This window comes from Marmota flaviventris, chromosome 9 (genome assembly GCF_047511675.1).
Source record: "Marmota flaviventris isolate mMarFla1 chromosome 9, mMarFla1.hap1, whole genome shotgun sequence".
NCBI lineage: Eukaryota > Metazoa > Chordata > Mammalia > Rodentia > Sciuridae > Marmota > Marmota flaviventris.
Window position 1 is genome coordinate 57835496 of NC_092506.1, and position 21724 is coordinate 57857219.

The window sequence follows — 21724 nt, forward strand, 5'->3', positions numbered from 1 at the left end:
CTGTTTACCTCTGTATTCCTTTCATCTACTCAATTGATTTATCTTCTATTTTTACAAGGTCTTCCCTTACCCCATTAGTTTTATGTAGCTTTTGAATATCAGGGAAAATATTTGATACTTAATTTTCTAAGTATGGCTTTTTTCACTTATGGTGATGTTCTTTAGTTTCATCCATTTCCTAGCAAATGTCATAATTTCGGTCTTCTTTATGGCTGAGTAAAACTCTATTTGTGCATATAGATCACAGCTTCTTCACCCACTCAACTGTTCACAGGCATCTTGGCTGGTTCCTTAATTTGGCTATTGTAAGTTGCATTGTATTCAAAATGTGGATTTTGTTTTCACAAAGGTAAAGTTACCTCCTCTGCCTCATAGAAATCTATGGCACCTTAAATGTAGAATCATAACTTTTGTACTTTACCTTATAAAATCCCCAGAGAAAAGATTGTTTATTATATAGAAGGTTCCCAATTAATACAGCACAATTATTTGTGAGTAATATCAGTCATGAGTGGATATTTAAAAACATCTGGCATCAGGGTGAGCTTAGATGAAACAAAAGAAAACAAATATAAGATGCACCAAAAAGTGCTACTAAATAAAAGGCATTTAAGTCAGAGGGAGGCTGCATAAAGAAGATTCTTAATTATCTCTCTTTAGAATTCTGCAAATTGCTTTGAGAAGGGACATGAAAGAGGGAAATCAAATGCTGTTCAGGCACTGGAGGAAAAAGGCACCATGAAGCTGATGTGTACAGGCAAGCATCTTTCTTCCTTTTCTTTCAAATTTATTTCCATAAAATAATAGGAAAACTTTTTTTTTCTCTCCATAAAATGAGGAGTCTTCTGTGGGAAGTGTAAGCTATCTACCAATGGAAATGAATTAGTTCAAGAGTTACAAGATATTGCAGTGATCTGTAGCTCATCTTCTTGTCATTTTCTCTTTTCTGAAACACATCTATGACAGAGATCTCATCAACTTCTCATGTTACTTTATCTGCATAAATGAGTAACATTATGGGTAATTTTCTGTTCACTGTTTATATGCCCTTCAAGTATGTAAAATAATACAAGGAGCATATTTATATGCATCTGCTGTATGCACTTCTCAATTCTTAATAGTTTCAATTTTATTCATTTTTTATTTTCCATTTTGCAATAAAAGCTTTTTTTAGTGCATGTTAGATATGTATGGGTGTTTTGCATAGTAAGCAAATTTTAAATAATTATACTATATGTTAAATTGTGATATAGTTACAATTTAATGAGTAAACTGAATCCATGTAAGGCAGGTTGTCATTATTGTACTTTCTCAATTTTTGAAAATAATGCTAATTAGTAGTCATATGTTTGTGTTTCTTAAGACAGCTAACATATGATATTGATGGCAAATGTATATTCTCAAGATAATAGCTAAAAATGGGAATAAACGTATTTCTATAGAAAATGTCAATTTTATTTCACAATTATTGGTTTATCATATTAAAAGGAGGTTTACAAATAAATGATTTCAGAATATGTGTAACTGGAAAATGCTCAAAAGTCTGATTTACAGTACTATCTTCATCATGTATACAGATATCACTGAAATGCAAATATTTGCAGTGACATCAACAGTACTAAAAAAAGTATTTGATTTAAAAGCCTTTTCAGTTATTTTTCAATACTTTTTTTCACAATTTTTTACAGATTTTGAGTGGTGGTGAAGGCATTGTGACAACCCCATAAAGTTGGAGAAATATTTTAATGTTATTTAAGTAAAATGATGTATTATTAATTTTCAATATTTCCTTATAACTGGTCTTAAGCAGTATTTAGGCATAGCAATAAACTGCTTTTCTATTTGATTGTTCATTTACATTTATATATTTCTTGGGCAGCACAAAATGTTCTAAAAAACATCCCCATGTTCATTATGTTCATTGTAGCATTATTCACAAGAGTCAAGATGTGGCAACAACTGCAGTGCCCACTGATGGATGAATGGACTTTTAAAAATTCAGTGTATGTGCACAATGAATTACTATTCAGCCTTTAAAATGTAGGAATTTTTGTGATTGGAACAATCTAGATGAATCTAGTAGATGTTTGGGTAATTAAATAAGCAATACAAAGAAAGACCAATATTATATTCTATCACTTATAAATGGAATCTAAAAAAGTTTAACACAGAGAAGTAGAAAGAAGAGTGAGGATTGCCAGAGGGAACAGGGAAGGGAAAACATGGAAAGGGGAGATACTTGTCTGAAAGACATCTTGAAACCATGTTTGCCTTCTCCAGGTCCAGTCTTGTTTTTTCAATGTTTAATACTAATTTTCTACAGTATCTATATACAAACACTAGGACCAACCAAAAAGGAGGATTTGGAATTTGTTGATCCATTCATTGATTATATGACTTTTTTTTTTTTTTTCGTCTGCTGAGATTTAGTAGTGAACAAAGTAGACAAAAGTTCTAAAAGTTTTAAAAATGGCACTACTAATGCAACTAGTACTTGAGGGGCAACATGTTTCTAATGGCTGTGGAGTACAGAAAGGCTGTAAAGTCAGATGTTGTGCCAAGATGGGTGGGGGTCTGGGAGTTGGAGTTTTAAATTAGGAGGCGGGAAAGCTCTGCTTTGAGGATGACACTGAGCAGAGAGATCTGAATCAGTAGAAGGTATGTGTCATGGTCCTATATTACGAAGGTCACAGCAAGCAGTGAAAATGGCCAGTGGAAAATTCATAAGTGCACACATTTGCTGAGTTTGAGAAATCTCAGGAGATAAAGATGGACTGAGAGTGTCAGAGATAGGATATTTGGGACATAGTCAGACATTTAAAAGCTCCTAATTGTACAGGATTTTGTAAACAAACATAAGATGTCAGTTTTTGCTCTCAGTGGGATGGAAGGAGGGATTAAGAAATGGCCAGAGATTATTTTACTTACATTTATTTTACAGAGCAAAAATCATGCTAATTGTATTAAAAATAATTCTGATAGTACTATGTACTTTGTTGTCTATATTCCAAGTTGTACTGAAAATTTTTATAGTTTACTTAATGCTGAGAGCATTTTACAATTGAGGAAAATGCTTTAAAGCTATATTTTCTAATCTTTTTCTGCTTTCCAGATTTTATTTTACTTTTTATATTTTAGATTATATATATGCCACCGTTTTGAAAACTTCTCAATGGATTCAACCTAGTGGTTAAAAAAAGAAAGAAAGAAAGGAACTCTAGGTTAAATTCTACCAGAAAGGAGAGAGAAAAGCAACAAAAGTTAGGAAATGGCTTTTATTTGCAGGAGATTAAAATATCTAAAATGATATAAATAAAATGAATTGTGAAATTGCAATAAAATATGCAGGTCTATGAAAAATGGATAACTCAGGTTGATAATGTAAAACCATAAAAACTATGGAAATATTTGTTTAATATAAGGTAAAGAAGATTTTTCTTTAAAAGAATGTAAAAGTGTTATGATTTTAATCAGGATCATTTTCAAGATATAATCTGAAAATAAAGAAGAATGATGGAAAGAAATATTTTTAAAACATAGACTAACAAAATAAGGATTATACCCTACTGAACATAATTGTCTCTGGTGATTTCGAGAATAAAAGTCAAACTCCAAAAGAACACAAATTATTATAATGCATTTTATAAGAATGGATTAATAGCATGATATATATATATATATATATTTGTGATTAAATATATAGGCATTATATGCATAATATTTTTATAATCATAGTTTTCTACAGAGGTATTTGAAAAGAACAGGAAGAAGATAATTAATTAAAGCTTAGCAATGTTGTTTTTTAAGTATAAATATTATAAAAATTTCTTCATATTTTATGAGCAAGAAATAATTAGAATTATTCTGTAAAATGCACATGATTATGCTTTATCAATTGTAAGAAATTATTTGATTTTTGCTTCATTGTGTTTTCACTTTCTGATTATTCTCATTTGGAAAATTCATACTTACATGTGTAAATAAATCAAACTAAGCCACATTATAGATTTGTGTATTAAGTAGGTGCTCACATAATTTAATGGAGGGTAACCCAGTGGATTCAAGTGAGAGGACTTCTTCAGGAAGTGAAATTTTGTGGATAGTTAAGATAATTAATGTTATATAAACAGAGTCCATATTTCGAAACGGATTGAGGGGGCAAAATCCAGCCTATGTGATTGGCATGAGAACCTGAGTAGGTACATAAAAAAAAAAAGAGTTTCCTGTATGATATCTGCCAGGCCATTGTTTTGGCACTATATTTGCACTGTATGTGCATTCTTTCCATTTTGTAACAGGCTTAACATCATTCAGAACGATAAAAGAACTTGATCTGGGCCCAAATTTCACCCTAAATTTATTCTTTATATCATGTAAAATATATATTCATGTTTTGTCTCTGGAGCAAAATAATCTCAGTGTTCTCTTCTTGTACAGGATGCCTCTATTGGCACAGAATGTATTATATTTTTAGCTGATCACCATGGGTGAGGCCAACAGCTCCAGCCTGACACCAACATACTTTATCCTTAATGGGATCCCTGGGCTGGAAGCCGCACACATTTGGATCTCCCTGCCATTCTGCTGTATGTACATCCTTGCTGTAGTGGGGAACTGTGGCCTTATCTATCTCATCAGCCACGAGGAGGCGCTGCACCGACCCATGTACTACTTCATAGCCTTGCTGTCCTTTACCGATGTTTCTGCATGCACTTCCTTTGTTCCCAATATGTTATGTATCTTTTGGTTCAGTCTCAAAGAGATCGACTTTAATGCCTGCCTTGTACAGATGTGTTTCATCCACATGTGGACAATAACAGAGTCTGGCATGCTCGTGCTCATGGCTCTGGACCGCTATGTGGCTATTTGCTACCCTCTATGCTATTCCTCCATACTCACCCATGCTGCCATTACCAAGGTTTGGTTTGCCACCTTCTTTAGAAGTGTGTTGCTCACAGTCCCATTTACTTTCCTGATCAAGCGTCTTCCCTTCTGCAGGGGTAACCTTATCCAACACACCTATTGTGACCATATGTCTATGGCTAAATTATCCTGTGGCAATATCAGGACTAATGCTCTCTATGGTCTCCTAACTGTCATAGTGATTGGGGGCTTTGATATACTCTGTATCACCGTATCTTATACCATGATTATCCGTGCTGTAATTCATCTATCATCCTCAGATGCTCGCCACAAAGCCTTCAGTACCTGTACATCACACATTTGTGCTATCGTCATCACCTATGTCCCAGCTTTCCTCAACTTCTTCACTCACCGCTTTGGGGGACACACCATACCTCACCATGTTCACATTTTTATAGCCAACCTCTACCTGTTGCTGCCTCCCACCTTGAATCCAATTGTCTATGGAGTGAAGACCAAGCAGATCTGTGAGGGAGTGATAAAATTGTTTTGTAGGGAGAAAGAAGGTTTCAACCTGTGATGGCTATGTGATATATAATTTTGTATTTTGAATAAAGCTCAAGGATGTTTTTGAGGAGGAATTGCAAAATTCAAAATTGTAAGTCTAGGAGAAAGTACTAGTGAATATTCTGCAAAAATATTCATGAAACCATCACAAAATATTTAATCCAAGACCTCTGATTTGATAGAAAACACAAAACATGCTTTTTACATTTTTTTAATGTTTAGTTGGATCTCCTGGAATGTGTATAAAGAAGGGAACAGTAAGATATCCAACTTCAAGTGAATTATTGGTGATGATTGAACTGTGTTCTAGGCACTCTAGGGAGTATCTAGGAAAGAATAAAGGATGACAGATAGACCACAGTGAATAAGGAACAATGGGAAGGCAAAGGCACACTCTGTCCCCTTTGTAACAGAGAAGCAGGAAACTGTTCTCCAGAATGCTTGTGTTGAAGTCCAAGGATCCTGCCATCTTTTCTATTCCATATATACATGAAACTTGTATCAATTTCAGGGGCAAACATCAAATTTCTTCCTGTTTGTTATCACTGACATTATGCTGCCTTAATAATTATTTGGCTTCTTGTCATTGTACCACTGTGTATACAAATATTTGCAATAAGTATGGTTACTGAAGTTTATCACATTCTTGGAAGAATTCCTTAGAGTTAATATTAAAAAGAATTTTGAAGAATACAATGGATGTTATTTGGCAGTGTTAGGGCATTTTTAGTAGAAGAAAGGAAATGTAAAGAAAATGTTTATATTTGGCCAAGCAAAGAAACTCATGCTTTACTGCTCTGACTCTAATGTAGAGGGAGAAACAATGGGGCCAAGGACTATAAAAAGGAGTGCCTTATTTAGATTTCTAGTGTTATAGAAAAAAAATAGAAAAGAAATGAGAGTAAGATGTTGAGAGTAGTGAATACCACTCTCAATAAATAGGAAGATTGAATAAACAGTGAAAGAGTAAGACACAATCCAAAGGATAACTGTAACACATAGAATGTTTTCTGGAAATGGATATGAATGGATAAGTTGATGAAGATAATATAGTGATGAAAATTATTGTCTGTTAATATGAAAGATATATTTTTAATATCATGTTGCATATGTGGTCAAGTGATTTTGAGATATCTTAATAATACCATGTATTTTTTTCAGTATGATTTTTATGTTTGGAAGCAAAACCCAAATATTGTTTTTAAAGCTTGCCAACATTATATCTGTCTCCGTGTAATGCACACTATAAGCTTTCATCATTAAAGGTACTCAAAGAATTATGCTTTTGAATTTGGTAAATTTTGTTTATCAGGGAATCTCATTTAAGCCACACCAAATATGTTCACACTAGTCAAAAAAATACTTTTTTTAAAATTGCCAGTTTTAAACATATACATATTGTAAGGCATTATACCATTTCTTCATATATATCAATTTCATTGAGATTTTTCTTCAAAAGTATGAGGTCAATCAAACTACTTTATGAATGAGGAATATAAACACTATAAGCAACAAAACTGGGTGCATCTTAGAGCATTAAGATTAAAATTCAATAATTATAATGTTCTTAGGCCTATGTGATTGGGGGGAGGATGAGGGAATTTTAATAGCCACAATGTAAAACTAGACCATAGCTAAAAATCTGGATGGATAAAATTCATCTATGCCATGTGAGTAACCATCTCCAGTTGATTTTATTCTGTTCTCCATTATGAACTCAAAATTGGGTTTTAGAGGGAAAATGCCATAACTCTAAAAATTAGGACATATCTGAATTGAGCCCATATACTGGAATATTTGAGAACTGTTAAAAGAACAATAAAGTAGGTAGTAATGAAACAAATTCTAATCCTTGTTCATGGGAGAGAGAGAGAGAGAGAGAGAGAGAGAGAGAGAAGAGAAGAGAGAGATGGAGATAGTTGAGGGGGAACACAGAGGAGAAGAGAAGACTAGAGAGTTAATTATAAGAGGCCTCATGTTAAATTTCATCTTGCACCCAGATACCTAGCTTATGAGATAGAGTTTGGTGAAAAAGACCTGGTATTTCATTACCAACCTCACAAAGTTTGATTAGATCTAGAACCAAAGTATTAGATTCAAAGAAATCCAAGGTTTCAATTTAGTAAAACCACAATTTTCTTTCTAAACATAAGAAATATTAATATCGTCAATGAAAGGGAAAGGAAGGGAGTGATGAAGTGATACCAAGTGTAATGAACTTGTCCTGCTTCTCCTGATGTCAAGGACCATTTAGCCAACCATTTCAGATGGCCACACGTGTGACATACAATGAAAATGGAAACAAAGTACCAGAAGCAACCATGTGACCTGCTTCCTCCCACAAGTTTCCAATGCTGCTTGAGGTTTGTGTGTCACAGAATAGGCAAAAGGAAGCCAAAAGTTTAACTGGAATATTACTTAACAGAGTTCTGTCTCTTTTTATCAGTCAGTGACAAATTTACATTCTCTTAAAGAGAAAAATAACATAGATGAGGTTTTTCTTTCAAGACATATAAAGACATCCCCAACGCCAGGGGGAAAACAAAAACCTTAAAATTATTTCTATTTTTTTTAATCTCTTAACCAAGAATGGTCATTTTTTATTTTATTTTATCTATCTATCTATCTATCTATTTGTTTATTTCATACATGACTATAGTGGAGTGCGTTACATTCATAATTATCTACTCACACACAATTTTTCGTAACTCTGTATATAAAATATGTTCACGCCAAATTATGCCATTATACATGAGCTCTCTTATTTTTTTGCATACAATTCTTAATACACCTTTATACCACTATTTATCATATCTCTGTTTGCATATAAGCTATGTTAACACCAAATTCACATCTTCATACATGTATTTTGTATAATGATGACCATCTCCTTCCACCATCCTAGATATTCCTCTTCTCCCTCCCTTTCCCCCCACCCTTATTCCCTATCTAGAAGTAATATTCCTCCCATGCTATCCCCCCTACCCCACTTTGAGTCACCCCCCTTATATCAGATAAAACATTTGGCATTTGTTTTTTGGGGATTGGCTAACTTCACTTAGCATAATCTTCTCTAATGCCATCCATTTCCCTGAAAATGCCATGATCTTATTCTTTTTTAGTGCCAAGTAATATTCTATTGTGTATAAATGCCACTTTTTTATACATTCATCCACTGCAAATTAGTGCAGCCAATTTGGAAAGCAGTATGGAGATTCCTTGGAAAGCTGGGAATGGAACCACCAATTGACTCAGCTATTCCTCTTTGGACTATACTCAAAGGACCAAAAAACAGCATACTACAGGGACACAGCCACATCAATGTTTACAGCAGCACAATTCACAATAGCTAAACTGTGGAGCCAACCTTAAAATGATTTCCAAAGTCCTCTTAGAGAAAAGGTGATAAATAAGCAAGATTGCACAATGCACTGGAACCTTGAATTCACTCTTCTATATTTAAAATATGGAGTAAAAGGTATTTGATTCAAAAAAAGAGATTTGTTTAAAAGTGGTGTGGTTTTTTAATCCAGTAACAGCAGAATATGCACTCTTTTCAATGACACATAACTCAATTTTCTGTATATATCATAAAACATGTCAATAAATTTAAGAAGATTGAAATCATGTCTAATATCCATTCTGACTACCATGGTTGAAAGGAGGAATCAATAGTAGGAGAAATATAAGAAAACTTTCATATAAAATAAGAAAAAAATATGTGGAAGTTATCCAATCTGTTCTGGAACAACAAATTATAAAAAAATAGAAATTAAATAATATCTTGAGACAAACAAAAATATAACATAGAAAAACTTACAGGATGCAGCAAAACAGTTCTAAGAGGGATATTTAGAACTATATATGCCTATATCAAAGAAGTAAAAGAAGGATCTCAAACAACTTAATAATATACTGAAAAACTTAAAAAAGAAGAACAAACTAAATGCAAATTGGGAGAAGGAAAGAAAAAATAAAGACCATGGCAGAAATTAATACTGGAGAAAAATAAAGATCCATAAGTCTAATAGTTTTCTTAATGACAAACAAAATAGTCAAACCCTTAGCTACATTAAGGAAAAAAGATGAAGGAAACATTATAACAGAATTCATAGAAATTTAAATACCATGAGATTATTGTCACTATTTTTACACAGACAAATTGGATAAACTAGAAGAAACCTATGAAATTCTAGTCACATAGAACCTAAAACTACTGAATCAAGAATAGAAAAATCTGATTTCACCAAAAATGGGTAAGTAAATAGACTCAGTAATATAAATTTTCTCATTAATGAAATTCCTGCACCTGATGGTTTCACCTCTGATATGTCCTCCCACTCTAAATCCCATTGTCTATGGAGTAAAGACCAACAAGATCCGTGAAGGAGTGATCAAGCTATTTTGTAAAGAGAAAGATGCCTTAGATATAAAATAGATTCATTAATAAACATTAAAAACAAATAAAGATAATACTTTAGAGGAAATTTGAGTGTAAAATTATAAAAAGAGAAACACTGGTATCTTGCAGAAAGCAATATTTGTTGAATATTGAAAAAATATTTTAGTAGAACTCATAAGTAACAAAGTAATCATACAAATAAAAAAAAAAAAACAAGCATCCTAAACTTGAGGTTTTTTTTTTTTTTTTTTAAATCCACAACAGGGTTATTTTGTTACACTGCTGTATTAGTTAATTTAATTAATTTAATACATTTTGCATGTTGAACAGATATCAAATAGGATGTACATGAGAAGAACATGATTGTACTTTCTCAGCCTATAAAGACTGGTTTTGAGGGAAATCTATTAAACAATCTCAAGATTGGAAAAAGACTTTTAAATCTTAGTGAATTCATTTATGCTCACTCTCTTTTCTCTACATAATTTTCACAGGTTGCTTTAGTAATAAAAAGTATCTTATGTATAGCTGATTAATGTTCACTTCCTACTATGAAGGTGAAAGAGAATAATACTCATATATTCATTTCAATATGATCTAAATGACATGGAGACAATCAAAGGAATTCAGGCCCAGAAGTTAAAATTTAGGCACTCCCATATTCATTGTAGAAGTATTCCTAACAGTCAAGAAGTGGAAATAACAAAAATGCCCATCAAATGATAACGGAAAAAGACAGTGTGGTAGAGGGGATTCAAGATAGGTGAATAGAGATACCTAGAACTCACCTCTTGCTCCACTACGATGACCTAAAGTAACAGGTGTATATTTTCATTTTGAGGTGAGTGATCATGTGAAATTCTGGAAATTAATATCTGAGAGACTGAAAACTTGCAAGATTCAAAAACCTGGGGCAACAATCTACTAAGAGAAAACACCTCCCATCTGCCACCTTGACTGCACAGCTGAGACAAAGGGACTCTCCTTTCTCTAGAGGTAAGAGTGAAAGGAAAAGATGCAATAAATTTTATTAGTGCAGACTCTAGCAATCCTAGTGACTGGAAAGTTTCATAATCCAAAAAAGTTTTTAGCCCACTTAGATAAGTAATCTTCCTTGTAGTCTTTCTTTGGAAAAGGATCTTACATCATCTTCCAGGGAAAATTCTAGTGTGCTACAGTCTTGAACCATCTTCAGAAGAGAACTGATGTCTTAATTTGGACTGCTCTATGGATCTAAAAACCCAACATATTCCCACCTGTGGGACTCCACAGACACTCCACTGCTCTGACTGAAGGGATACCTTTTTGCTGAACCCAACTTGTCCTAGCAGATTGACCATGACCTGCACTATAGGATACAGTGATCTGACATAGAAGGGGATGGATGACATTGATCTCTAACTAGGAGTTTGGAGTGAAGGAACCCTAAGACCAAAGATGTGGTCAATGATCTGTGGACTCCTGCTGTTGGTAGGGCTAAAGGCGGATACCTACAGCACCTCTTCCCTGTACTGTGGTCAGGCATCTGTCACCACAGGGCAGGGAGGGGAGTTTCCTGTTTCTGCCTTGCCCACAGAAGCTACTGAAAGTCCTTGAGTAACTCCATGACAAGGCCCCAGCTGTTGCTTACACATGAATGTGCATGGCTAAGGAGATTGAATGTGCCTTTACCCACCCATCTCTGGTTGAGGTCCAACTCCCAGGTGGGCACTACCATAGTAGCAGGAGAGAGGAAATCCATGAATACTGCTGAAACCCACCTATGAAGTTCCTTCTGCTGGCAACTGAAACACCTTGTCTAACCACATGATGTAGCCAAGACTGGATGTAAAGGACACAGAGGGGTGCTGTAGATCTTGCCATGGTCCTACTTATGCAGCATTTAGTCCTGTCCACTGACTGGTCAGAGAACAAATGCTTTGGTTTGTTGAACTCTGCTACTTCTGCCAGTGCTACAAGCCCTTGGTAGTTGTAGAACTGGCATCAGGAGTGCCTAAGGATATCCCCATCACCTGATCAGGGCCACTGCCTCCATCATAAGTGTAGCCACAGAGTAAGCACTCCACACCAACTGCTGTCGACCCCACAGTTGTTTGAACTGCTAGAGTGTCCAGACTACTGCATGATCTGTAGAGACAATGGGCCTATCTGACCATGACATTGTCTGACCTGTGCCCAAACTCAGTAATCACAGCCAAAGAAGCTACAGGGAGACTGTTCTATGGTCCCTTTTGAGAACCAAAGCCAGCATTGCAAAACAATCTGACACCCTAAGTTACACATTCAAGAGAAAGCCATTTACTAAGAAAGTTAATTACCTATAAATGTGCTAGGGACATCTGATTCACCAGATGAACAAATCTCAACATTGACATAAGAAATATGAAAACACAAGGTAATATGATTACCTCCCAAAGAACATAACTCTAGCAACAGATTACAAGGAACTGAAGGTGGATGAAATGCTGGAAGGATAATTTAAAATGATTAATAAAAAGCTCACTAATGTTAGATAAAATAAGAATACAATAAACTGCTAAATTAAATTAGGAAGACTATGAAAGATACCAATGACTAATTTAGCAGATAGATATTTTAGAAAAGTATCAAACAGAAATCCTGGAAATTAAGAGTTCCATAGGTCAAATAAAAATACAGTTGAAAACCTCAGCAACAGACTAGATCAAGTGGAAGACATAACATTTGAACTTGAAGACAGGTCTTTTGAAGTAGTTCATTATCCCATCACCTCTCCCCCTCAAAAAACAAACAAAAAAATCAAAACGATAAATCAAATAAGAGAATTTTCAAGATCTTTGTGACAACTTAAAACAATGAACCAGGCACTATGGTGCATGCCTACAATCCCAACATCTTGGAGGCTGAATCAGGAGGATCACAAGTTCAAAGCCAGTCTCAGCAAGAGTGAGGTCCTTAGCAACTCAATGAGATTCTGTCTCTAAATAAAATACAAAAAAAGAAATAGGGCTGGGGATGTGGTTCAGTGGTTGAGTGCCCCTGAGTTCAATCCCCAGTACCAAAAAACAAAAGAAAACAAACAATCAAATATCTCCATCTTTGGAATAATCAATGATGAGTAGATAAATGCAAAGAACAGAGAAAATCTGTTTAATAAAATAATAGCAGAAAGTCTCCCTAATTTTGAGAAACCTATGGACATCTATATACAGGAGGCTAATAAACCCCAAATAGACATAACCAAAGGAGCTTGTCACCATGGGATATTATGGTCAAATTGGCAAAATCACAAGACAAAGAAAAAATTTAATATTTTCAAGAGAAATCATAAGGTCACTTTTAAGAGCATTCCCAGTAGACTGACAGCAGAAACCGTACAGGCCAGTAGGGAAAGACATGACATATTCCATGATCTGAAAGAAAGTAACTGCTAATGTACATAACTACATCCAACAAGGCTATGATTAAAAAATGAATGAAAATAAAAACCTTAAAATATATTAAAAGTGGAGGAAATTTATGACCACTAGAATAGTCTGACTAAAGATGCTTAGGCATGTTGTATATCCAAAAGAGAAAAAAAGATAACTGTGATCATGAAAGCATGTGAAAGTATAAATCCCACTACAAAAGCAGGAACCCAAAAGTTAAATAGAAAAGAATAGAATGTTATAATTACAGTAAATCATCAAACCACAAAGATGAATAAGAGAAGAAGAACAGAGGACATTCAAAAAACCAGAAGAAACTCAACAAAATGACCTATAACAATACAATCCTGGGTATAAATGGACAAAATTCTCCAATGAAAATATACAGTCTGATAGATGGATTTAAAAAAAATTTCCAACAATCTGTGGCCTTCAAAAAGTTCACCTTTTAAATAAAGACACACAGTGATAGAGAAAGGATGGAAAATGATCTTTTAAACAAATGGAAACAGAATGAAAAAGAGTAGCTAGAGCTAGATCTGAAAATAGACTGTCAGACAAAGTAAGTAAGAGACAGGCAAGGTCACTATATAATCATCAAGGCATCAGTTTATCAAGAAGATATAACAAATATATACCAATGAGACCTAATGTTGTAACAACCACTTTATAAAGCAAACACTATTAGCACAAAAGGGAAAGATAGGCTACAATACAATAAAAATGGGGGATCTCAACACCCGCTCATCAGTCAAAGATCATCCAGGCAAAAATCAACAAAGAAACATTGAACTATACTATAGATAAGATCGATTTAAGAGACAGAACATTCCATCCAAGAACTGCTGAATACGCATTCACTTCATTAGCTCCTAGAACTTTTCTCAAATAGGTTGTATATGGGGGCCACAAAAAAGTTAAAGAAAATCAAAATCATAACTTGTGTAACTTTTTCAAAGGAATAAACCATAAATAAACAAAAAGGGTGATTTTATAAATCATACAAATTCATGGAGACTGAACAACACACTTTTGCTGAGAAAGTCAGAAGGGGAAAATGGAAAATTTCCTCAAACAAATGAAACACAACATGCCAAAATTTGTGGGATGCAACAAAGCAGTACTATGAGGGAAGTTTATAGCAATCATTGCCTGCATCAAAACTTGATTTCAATTTTTAAAAAAGCAATGATGCATATCAAGGATTTAGAAAATAAAAAATCCAAATCCAAAATTGGTAGAAGAAAAAAAATTATAAACCTCAGAGAAGAAACAAATGAAAGAGAAAAGTTATAAATATTGATTTTGTAATAAGTCTATTTACTTCTATTACCCATTTAATGTTTATTTGTTTTATTGGTATTAAGTATTTTGAGTTTTTAAAATTTATGGATATTAGTCCCCTGTGAGAGGAGTAGCTGGCAAAGATCTTTTCCCATTCTGTAGGCTCTCTCTTCATGCTCTTCTTTCCTTTGCTGTGGCTACCATATGAGAAAAGTAAGTCCTTAGTCCTGAATCTCACCATTTGTTATGATCATTAGCCTCTTTCCTCTTAGCAATGCCACCTTGCTTATACTGGGTGTTCAAATAAGAATGGATTTGTTTTGGGGCATTCCCTTGTACTCAATGTGTAGATTTCATTTTAAGATTGGACTATATCGGTTATTATACTTTTATAGTATACCTTTTTAGTCAATGAAGTACTCAAATATTGTTTTTTTCCTTTTAAAAAACAGCAAAATTTTCCAGAAACAGAAGACAAGCGAAACCAAACCACAACAGCAGGAGATATGCTACATGATTATTGAAAAAAAAAAAGGCTAAATTTTTGTATTCTACAATTGAATGTTCTTCAGCCACAATTTAGTGGGATTTTTTAGTTGTTCTTGGTCTAAAAGTATTGTGTAAATTATTGTTGTTTTTCACAATAAATGATAATATCTGTTCCTCATTAAAAAAAATAATAATTTCTGGAATTTGGCATTTCACTAAGTGTATATATACACTGAGATGAACTCATCTTTGTACCACATCAGTCTTCTAATCTGTGGAAATAGTTTTTATAAAGCTTTCAGTAAAGTTTTTCACATCCTTAATTAAATTAAATTCTAGATATTTAAAACGATTGCAAATGGCCTCAGTTTTTGATTTTGATTATTTAACCTATTAGTAGATATTGATAAAACATATTTTTCTTTACCAATGACATTTGTTTCTAATGACATTCTTAAGTTAATAAATTAGTGCTAATAATTTGCAGATTTCATTTAACTTCTCTGCATTTATAATTGTTCTGCAAATATTACCTTTAATTATTCATCTCCATTTTTGCATTCTTTCATTAAATGGAATTTTATCAGAATACTGAATAGAAGTATTTATAGCTGGAACCCTAGATTGGATCTGTTGTCTGAATAAATGCCTTTAATATTTCACTAACTACAAAGCTTATTATATATTTTATATACCTTAAGTATGCCAATAGCTTGTGTTTTTTTCTATCTATCTATCTATCTATCTATCTATCTATCTATCTATCTATTTATTTATTTAGGTTTCTTTGGTGCCAGGGATTGAACCCAGGGACACTTTGGCACTGAGTCTCACCCCAGCCCTTTCTAAAATTTTTTATTTGTGGCAGGTTCTCACTAAAGTTGCTCAGGGTCTCACCAAGTTGCTGAGGCTGCCATCGACCTTGTGATCTTCCTACCTACCTCAGCCTCCTAAGTCACCCCGGATTATAGGTGTGCACTACCATGCCCGGCTCCATTAAAATTTATCAAAACTAATAAAATGCACGACTCTTGTGTTCAATTTGATAAATTTTGACAGTAGCATAAATCAATGTATTGCCAAATAAAATAGGGAAAAGAACATTTCTATCCCCAGACATTTCCTTCTTGCTCCTATGAGTCATTATCACTCCCCAGAGGATATCACTTTTTCTTTTCTATCAATTTAAGATAGTTGTGCCTGCCTTTGGACTGCATATAAATTAACTCATATAATATGGTCTTGTGTTTATCTAATTCTGTTCCATGTTTTTGAGATTCATCTATGTTATATTTCATAGTGTTTATTCCTTTTTCTGTGTTATATATCAGTGCATGAGTCAACAATCATTCCTGTTCCATTTATAATACTGCTTGTGTTCTTTGAACATACATGTGTTTTGTGAACAAATGTTTTCACTAAAAACCTAAGAATGAAGGTTCTAGGTCATAAGGTTTAGTGTATTTTTAACTTAACAAAAAACTGTTCAACTTTGTGCAGTTTCTTATTAAGTTAAACATACATCAACCATATGAAATAGTTACACCATCCTATACTTGCATGCCAATTTATTAGATATATACTTTTGGGTCAGGGTTGTGATATACTTTGAATTAAAACTTAAAGATTAATTTAAACATTTGTTCTGATTTTGGAAGAAATCTTCATATATTCACCAACAGGAGTGAGAACAATCATTTATATTTGGTTCCCAGTCCCTTCAGAATCAGTCTTCTTTACAATAAAATATAAAAAGGAAACCTCAGGGAGAAAAATGTACACAAAATATATTTAGAACTGTTTTGTCACAACTTTTGCCCTCCAAAATAAACATATGAACATTCATATGCATATTTGTGCACATTTATGTTTTCATCAACTTGATAAACTCAAGACAGAGCATAACTAGACAGAGCACAGTCCTCTATTACTCATATGAAATGTATAATTATTATTTCATAAATCTTTATGAAATTTATATATCTATACATATATCTGTGTATATATGTGTGTTAATGTGCCATGTATATAGTGAGTGATGAGCTGTGGTGAGCATAATATTGTGAACAAGATAAATGAAAAAGGTTTCCTAGGACTGTCAGAACCCTGGTCAGAAGATCAGGGAGAAAACAAATAAATATTACACTATTTTTTCCTGTAAATTCCTCCCTGCATAAGAAGCTGAAAAATGCAGAAATTGTCTCAAAAGTCCCAAAGGATCTTTTCCTTTGAACCAGAGCCTCCTGAGACACCTAACTGCAGAGACCCAAGCAGGTGCACACAATGGAGTCTGGAAATCCTCAAAAGGTGCAATGATGCTCAGAAGAGGCAGAACCTGACTGCTGTGGGACTCCTGGTGCTCAGAACTCTCAGGCATGCACACCAGTCTGATGTTTGCTAACACTGAGGTGAGTTAGGTTGATTCCCAAAACTCATATTTTCAACAAATGAAAATATCTAGACCATAAACACCAGTGTGTTATGTGGTTCATGGCAAATTCAGGGTTTATTTTTTTACTCTCACCCTAACACATTACCATTTATTTGGGGAATAAGAAGGGAAAGGTTTTCTGGAGTTGTGACATAAATTTAAAACCTATGTCATAATTCACTGGAGACAGCAAAATATGTGCAATAGTGTGTTGCAATAAAAGGAAAACAAAACCTTTTGCCTTAATTATTGCATAACTACACTCAGAATTGTTTTCAGTAGGAATGGTTTTTGTGGGGAAGTGGAAAGTGAACCAGTATCAGACATGAATCCAAGAAAGTATTGAGGCCACTTGGTAAAAGAAGCTTCAATAGAGAAATCCTCCCACATGACCCCCTCCCTCTGCAAATGGGTGACATATAGCATCTGTATAAACAAGTCCAGGGAGGAGAATTCAGCAATGACACAGATACATTCTCTCTGTTCACAGAGCTCGCATAGCTAAGGAATAATTTGCTGTAACTGTGACTTGCTGTACCTGTAACTGCTCATATTTGTTCTACCTCTTCCTTAAGATACAATTAAGAAATATTTGTGCATGTGATAATACACCACAATGAATTCCACTATTGTGTATAACTATTATGCACCAATAAAAATAGATTTTTTCTCTGCTGCAATTGAAAATCAGTATCTTCCTAAGTCACCATGAGTTGTTTAGTCTAGTTATGTTCAGCTTATGCAACTCTTCTTCAGTGTTTAGTATCGGTAAACAATTATAACAGATGGAGTCTGATTAGACAAGTGGCTTTGAAGTCAAAGTTTAATTTGATTGAACTTTGCCTTTACCAGTTTTAAGTTTTTATGAGGATAGATATTTGGTTAACCTTGCATCTCCATGTCCTCATATATGAAATGATGGTTATAAAAAATTTGTTATATTTAGATTGAAATATTAGCACCCTGAGTGGAAGAGATTTGACTTGGTTGATTAGTATATACCTAGAAACTAGAATGGTGCCACAAATGTTGGAAACAATCAATAAATACCTGTTAAGCAAATAGTGTACACCTCATCATATATTCTGACAACTTTAAAACTAGATAACATGTGCTGATGTCCAGATTCCAAGCATTGCTGAAAAAAGTATCATTTAGCCATTCTAACATGTCTATGGTATATATTATTATCATTCTCCTTTGACAATTTTGAATATACTTGCAAGGCAAAATATGAAACTTGCTCAAGTCTATCCAGCTAGTAAGTGTTGGAAACAAGATTTAGCCCAAGGAGTCTGGGGTGCCCATGTCTCCATAGTAAGCAAGCAAAAAATCAGATCTCATATTTTCTGAGAGCAGACACTTAGTCATCTACTTTTCCTTCTTTTGTATGTATTCTAATTTTATAATTAGTTTGCCTAACAGCAGAATCCATGTAAATCCTTGAGTGTCATTGTGAGGGAGGTTGTACACAAATATTTATGAACTGTTGAGGGGGAAGGATAAACTGGCTCTGAGTTTGTGTGTCTGTTTGTAAACTAACGAGTATGGTTTGATGTTTATTGATATTATTGATGCTTGGATGAGTCTGTGATGGCTGACCAGCTTTACAAACCAGCAGTGTAAAGCCTAAAATCCCTACCTCTCCTGATATCCTGTCTTTTCTCCAGTATTGTAGCTCTGGTGGCTTCTGGCTACATGAAAAAAAAAAAACAGAGACACAGGCAGCATTCCATAAAGACCAATTCTCTTCTTGGGGATTCCAATAGAAACAGGATTAGTTACCTTAGAAGTAAGAAGATCTTTGAAGGGAATCAGTTGAATGAAATTTTCCTGGATTTGATTCCAGATCTTAAAAGACATTTATGTTTTTATTTTTTCCTAACTAAAACACAAGAACATGTTTAAATCTCCTGACAATCACAGTAAAGAATTTATTTTCTATAATTGACTTGCCAATCTCTTGATATAGCTGAAATTTTCAAAATTCCACACTATCCTTTTAACTCAAATATACAATGGCACTTGAGTTTACAAAGGGTAAGTAGGTTTATTTGAATTTACATTTATTAACCAAGGTAAGCTTGATCTCTTGGGATGCTCTAAACTGACTCAGAAGTGACAATAATAGCAGTCGTGATTCCTGATTATATCTATTAATTATTCACTCTGCATTATTCAAACTTCTAGAACATAATATAAAATTAACTTAGTGAATAATCCTGACAACAATACAATGATCTCATTTAGATGGAGAAAACTGAAGCATAATGTGTTTAAACAACGCGTTCATATTACACGCTATGTGAATTGAGAAACAGGTGGAGCATGAAACTAGACAGTGTGACTCCAGGGGAATCTGATAGCTTCTCATTGCAAAGGCCTAATTGATATCACACAGTTTACCACCAGTGACACTCCACATCATGTACAATCCAAAGAGTGGGCTCCTAAATTAGAATAAGTTATAGTCCATGTATATATAATATGTCAAAATACATTTTCCTGTCATGTATTTCTAAAAAAACAAACTTTTTTAAAAAAAGAATTCATAGAGTTAAAAAAAAGTTTCCATGCTCTCTACTTACCTTTGGTTTACTTTATTGTGCAGGAAACTGTCAGTGTTAAAGAGTGTGAAATGCTCTCCTCCTGTCAGTCATGTCTGGAGCCAACAGTTCCAGCCTGACACCAGGATACTTTATCTTGAATGGTGTTCCTGGGCTGGAAGCTGCACACATCTGGATCTCCCTGCCATTCTGCCTCATGTACATCATTGCTCTTGTGGGGAATGTGGGACTCATCTACCTCATCAGTCATGAGGAGGCCCTGCATCGACCCATGTACTACTTCCTGGCCCTGCTTGCCTCCACTGAAGTCACCTTGTGCACCACCACTGTGCCCAACATGCTGTGCATATTCTGGTTCAACCTCAAGGAGATTGACTTTAATGCCTGCCTGGTTCAGATGTTTTTTGTCCACATGTTGACTGGGATGGAGTCTGGGGTGCTCATGCTCATGGCCCTGGACCGCTATGTGGCCATCTGCTACCCCTTACGCTATGCCACCATCCTCACCAACCCTGTCATCACCAAGGCTGGTTTTGCCACTTTCTTAAAGAGTGTGATACTCATCATCCCATTCACTTTCCTCACCAAACGCCTGCCCTATTGCCAAGGCCACCTCATCCCCCACACCTACTGCGACCACATGTCTGTGGCCAAGGTATCCTGTGGCAATGTCAAGATCAATGCTATCTATGGGCTTTTGGCAGCCATTTTGATTGGGGGCTTCGATATGTTTTGTATCTCTGTGTCTTATACTATGATCTTGCGAACAGTGGTGAGTTTGTCATCTGTAGATGCTCCTCACAAGGCTTTTGGCACCTGTACCTCCCACCTAGGTGCTATAGTCATCACATATGTTCCAGCATTATTTAGCATTTTTACTCATCGTTTTAGAGGAAAAAGTATTTCCCACCATGTACACATCCTTATTGCCAATCTCTATCTGATATGTCCTCCCACTCTGAATCCCATTATCTATGGAATAAAGACCAAGCAGATCCGTGAAGGAGTGATCAAGCTATTTTTCAAAGAGAAAGATGCCTTAGATATAAAACAGAGTCAATAATTAACATCAAAAACAAATAAAAATAATATTTTTGAGGAAATTTGAGTGTAAAATTTTTAAAAAAGAAACACTGGTATCTTGCAGAAAGCAATATTTGTTGACTATTGAAAAAAAAATTTTAGTAGAACTCATAAGTAACAAAGTAAGCATGCTAAACTTGAGTTTTTTAAAAAAAATCCACAACAGGGTAATTTTGTTACACTGCTGTATTAGTTAATTTAATTAATTTAATACAATTTGCATGTTGAACAGATATCAAAAAGGATGCACATGAGAAGAACATGATAGTACTTTCTCAGCCTATAAAGACTAGTTTTGAGGGAAATCCATTTAAAAAAATCTCAAGATTGGCAAAAGACCTTTAAGTCTTAGTGAATTCATTTATGCTCACTACTCTTTTCTCTACATAATTTTCACAGGTCTTCTATCCACTTTGATTTGACATTTGTGCAGGGTGAAAGTTAGGGATGTAGTTTCATTCCTCTATATATTGTTATCCAGTTTTCCTAGCATGATTTGCTAAAAACGAGATCTTTTCTCCAATGTATGTTTTTGGCAGCTTTGTCAAGGATCATCTGACTATATTAATGTGGATTTATGTCTGTTTTCTTTTATTCTGTTTCATTGGTGCTCATGTTGGATTTGATG

The 21724-nt window shown here is 34.3% G+C and overlaps 2 protein-coding genes across 2 annotated transcripts; both read left to right on the top strand.

Annotated features, from left to right (window-relative positions):
- Positions 1 to 4483: 4483 nt before the first annotated feature.
- LOC114098543 (olfactory receptor 52N2-like) lies at positions 4484 to 5443 on the top strand. Its single transcript, XM_027942792.2, has one exon. The coding sequence runs from the start codon at positions 4484 to 4486 to the stop codon at positions 5441 to 5443; it is 960 nt and encodes a 319-aa protein (XP_027798593.2).
- A 14661-nt stretch (positions 5444 to 20104) lies between these two features.
- Positions 20105 to 21076, top strand: LOC114098544 (olfactory receptor 52N2-like). Its single transcript, XM_027942793.2, has one exon. It carries the CDS (start codon positions 20105 to 20107, stop codon positions 21074 to 21076), a length of 972 nt encoding a protein of 323 aa, XP_027798594.2.
- Positions 21077 to 21724: the final 648 nt, after the last annotated feature.

Bases quoted from the DNA above. Each gene is read 5' to 3' on its own strand.
- LOC114098543 (XM_027942792.2), top strand. From the start codon at position 4,484: ATGGGTGAGGCCAACAGCTCCAGCCTGACACCAACATACTTTATCCTT.
- LOC114098544 (XM_027942793.2), top strand. From the start codon at position 20,105: ATGTCTGGAGCCAACAGTTCCAGCCTGACACCAGGATACTTTATCTTG.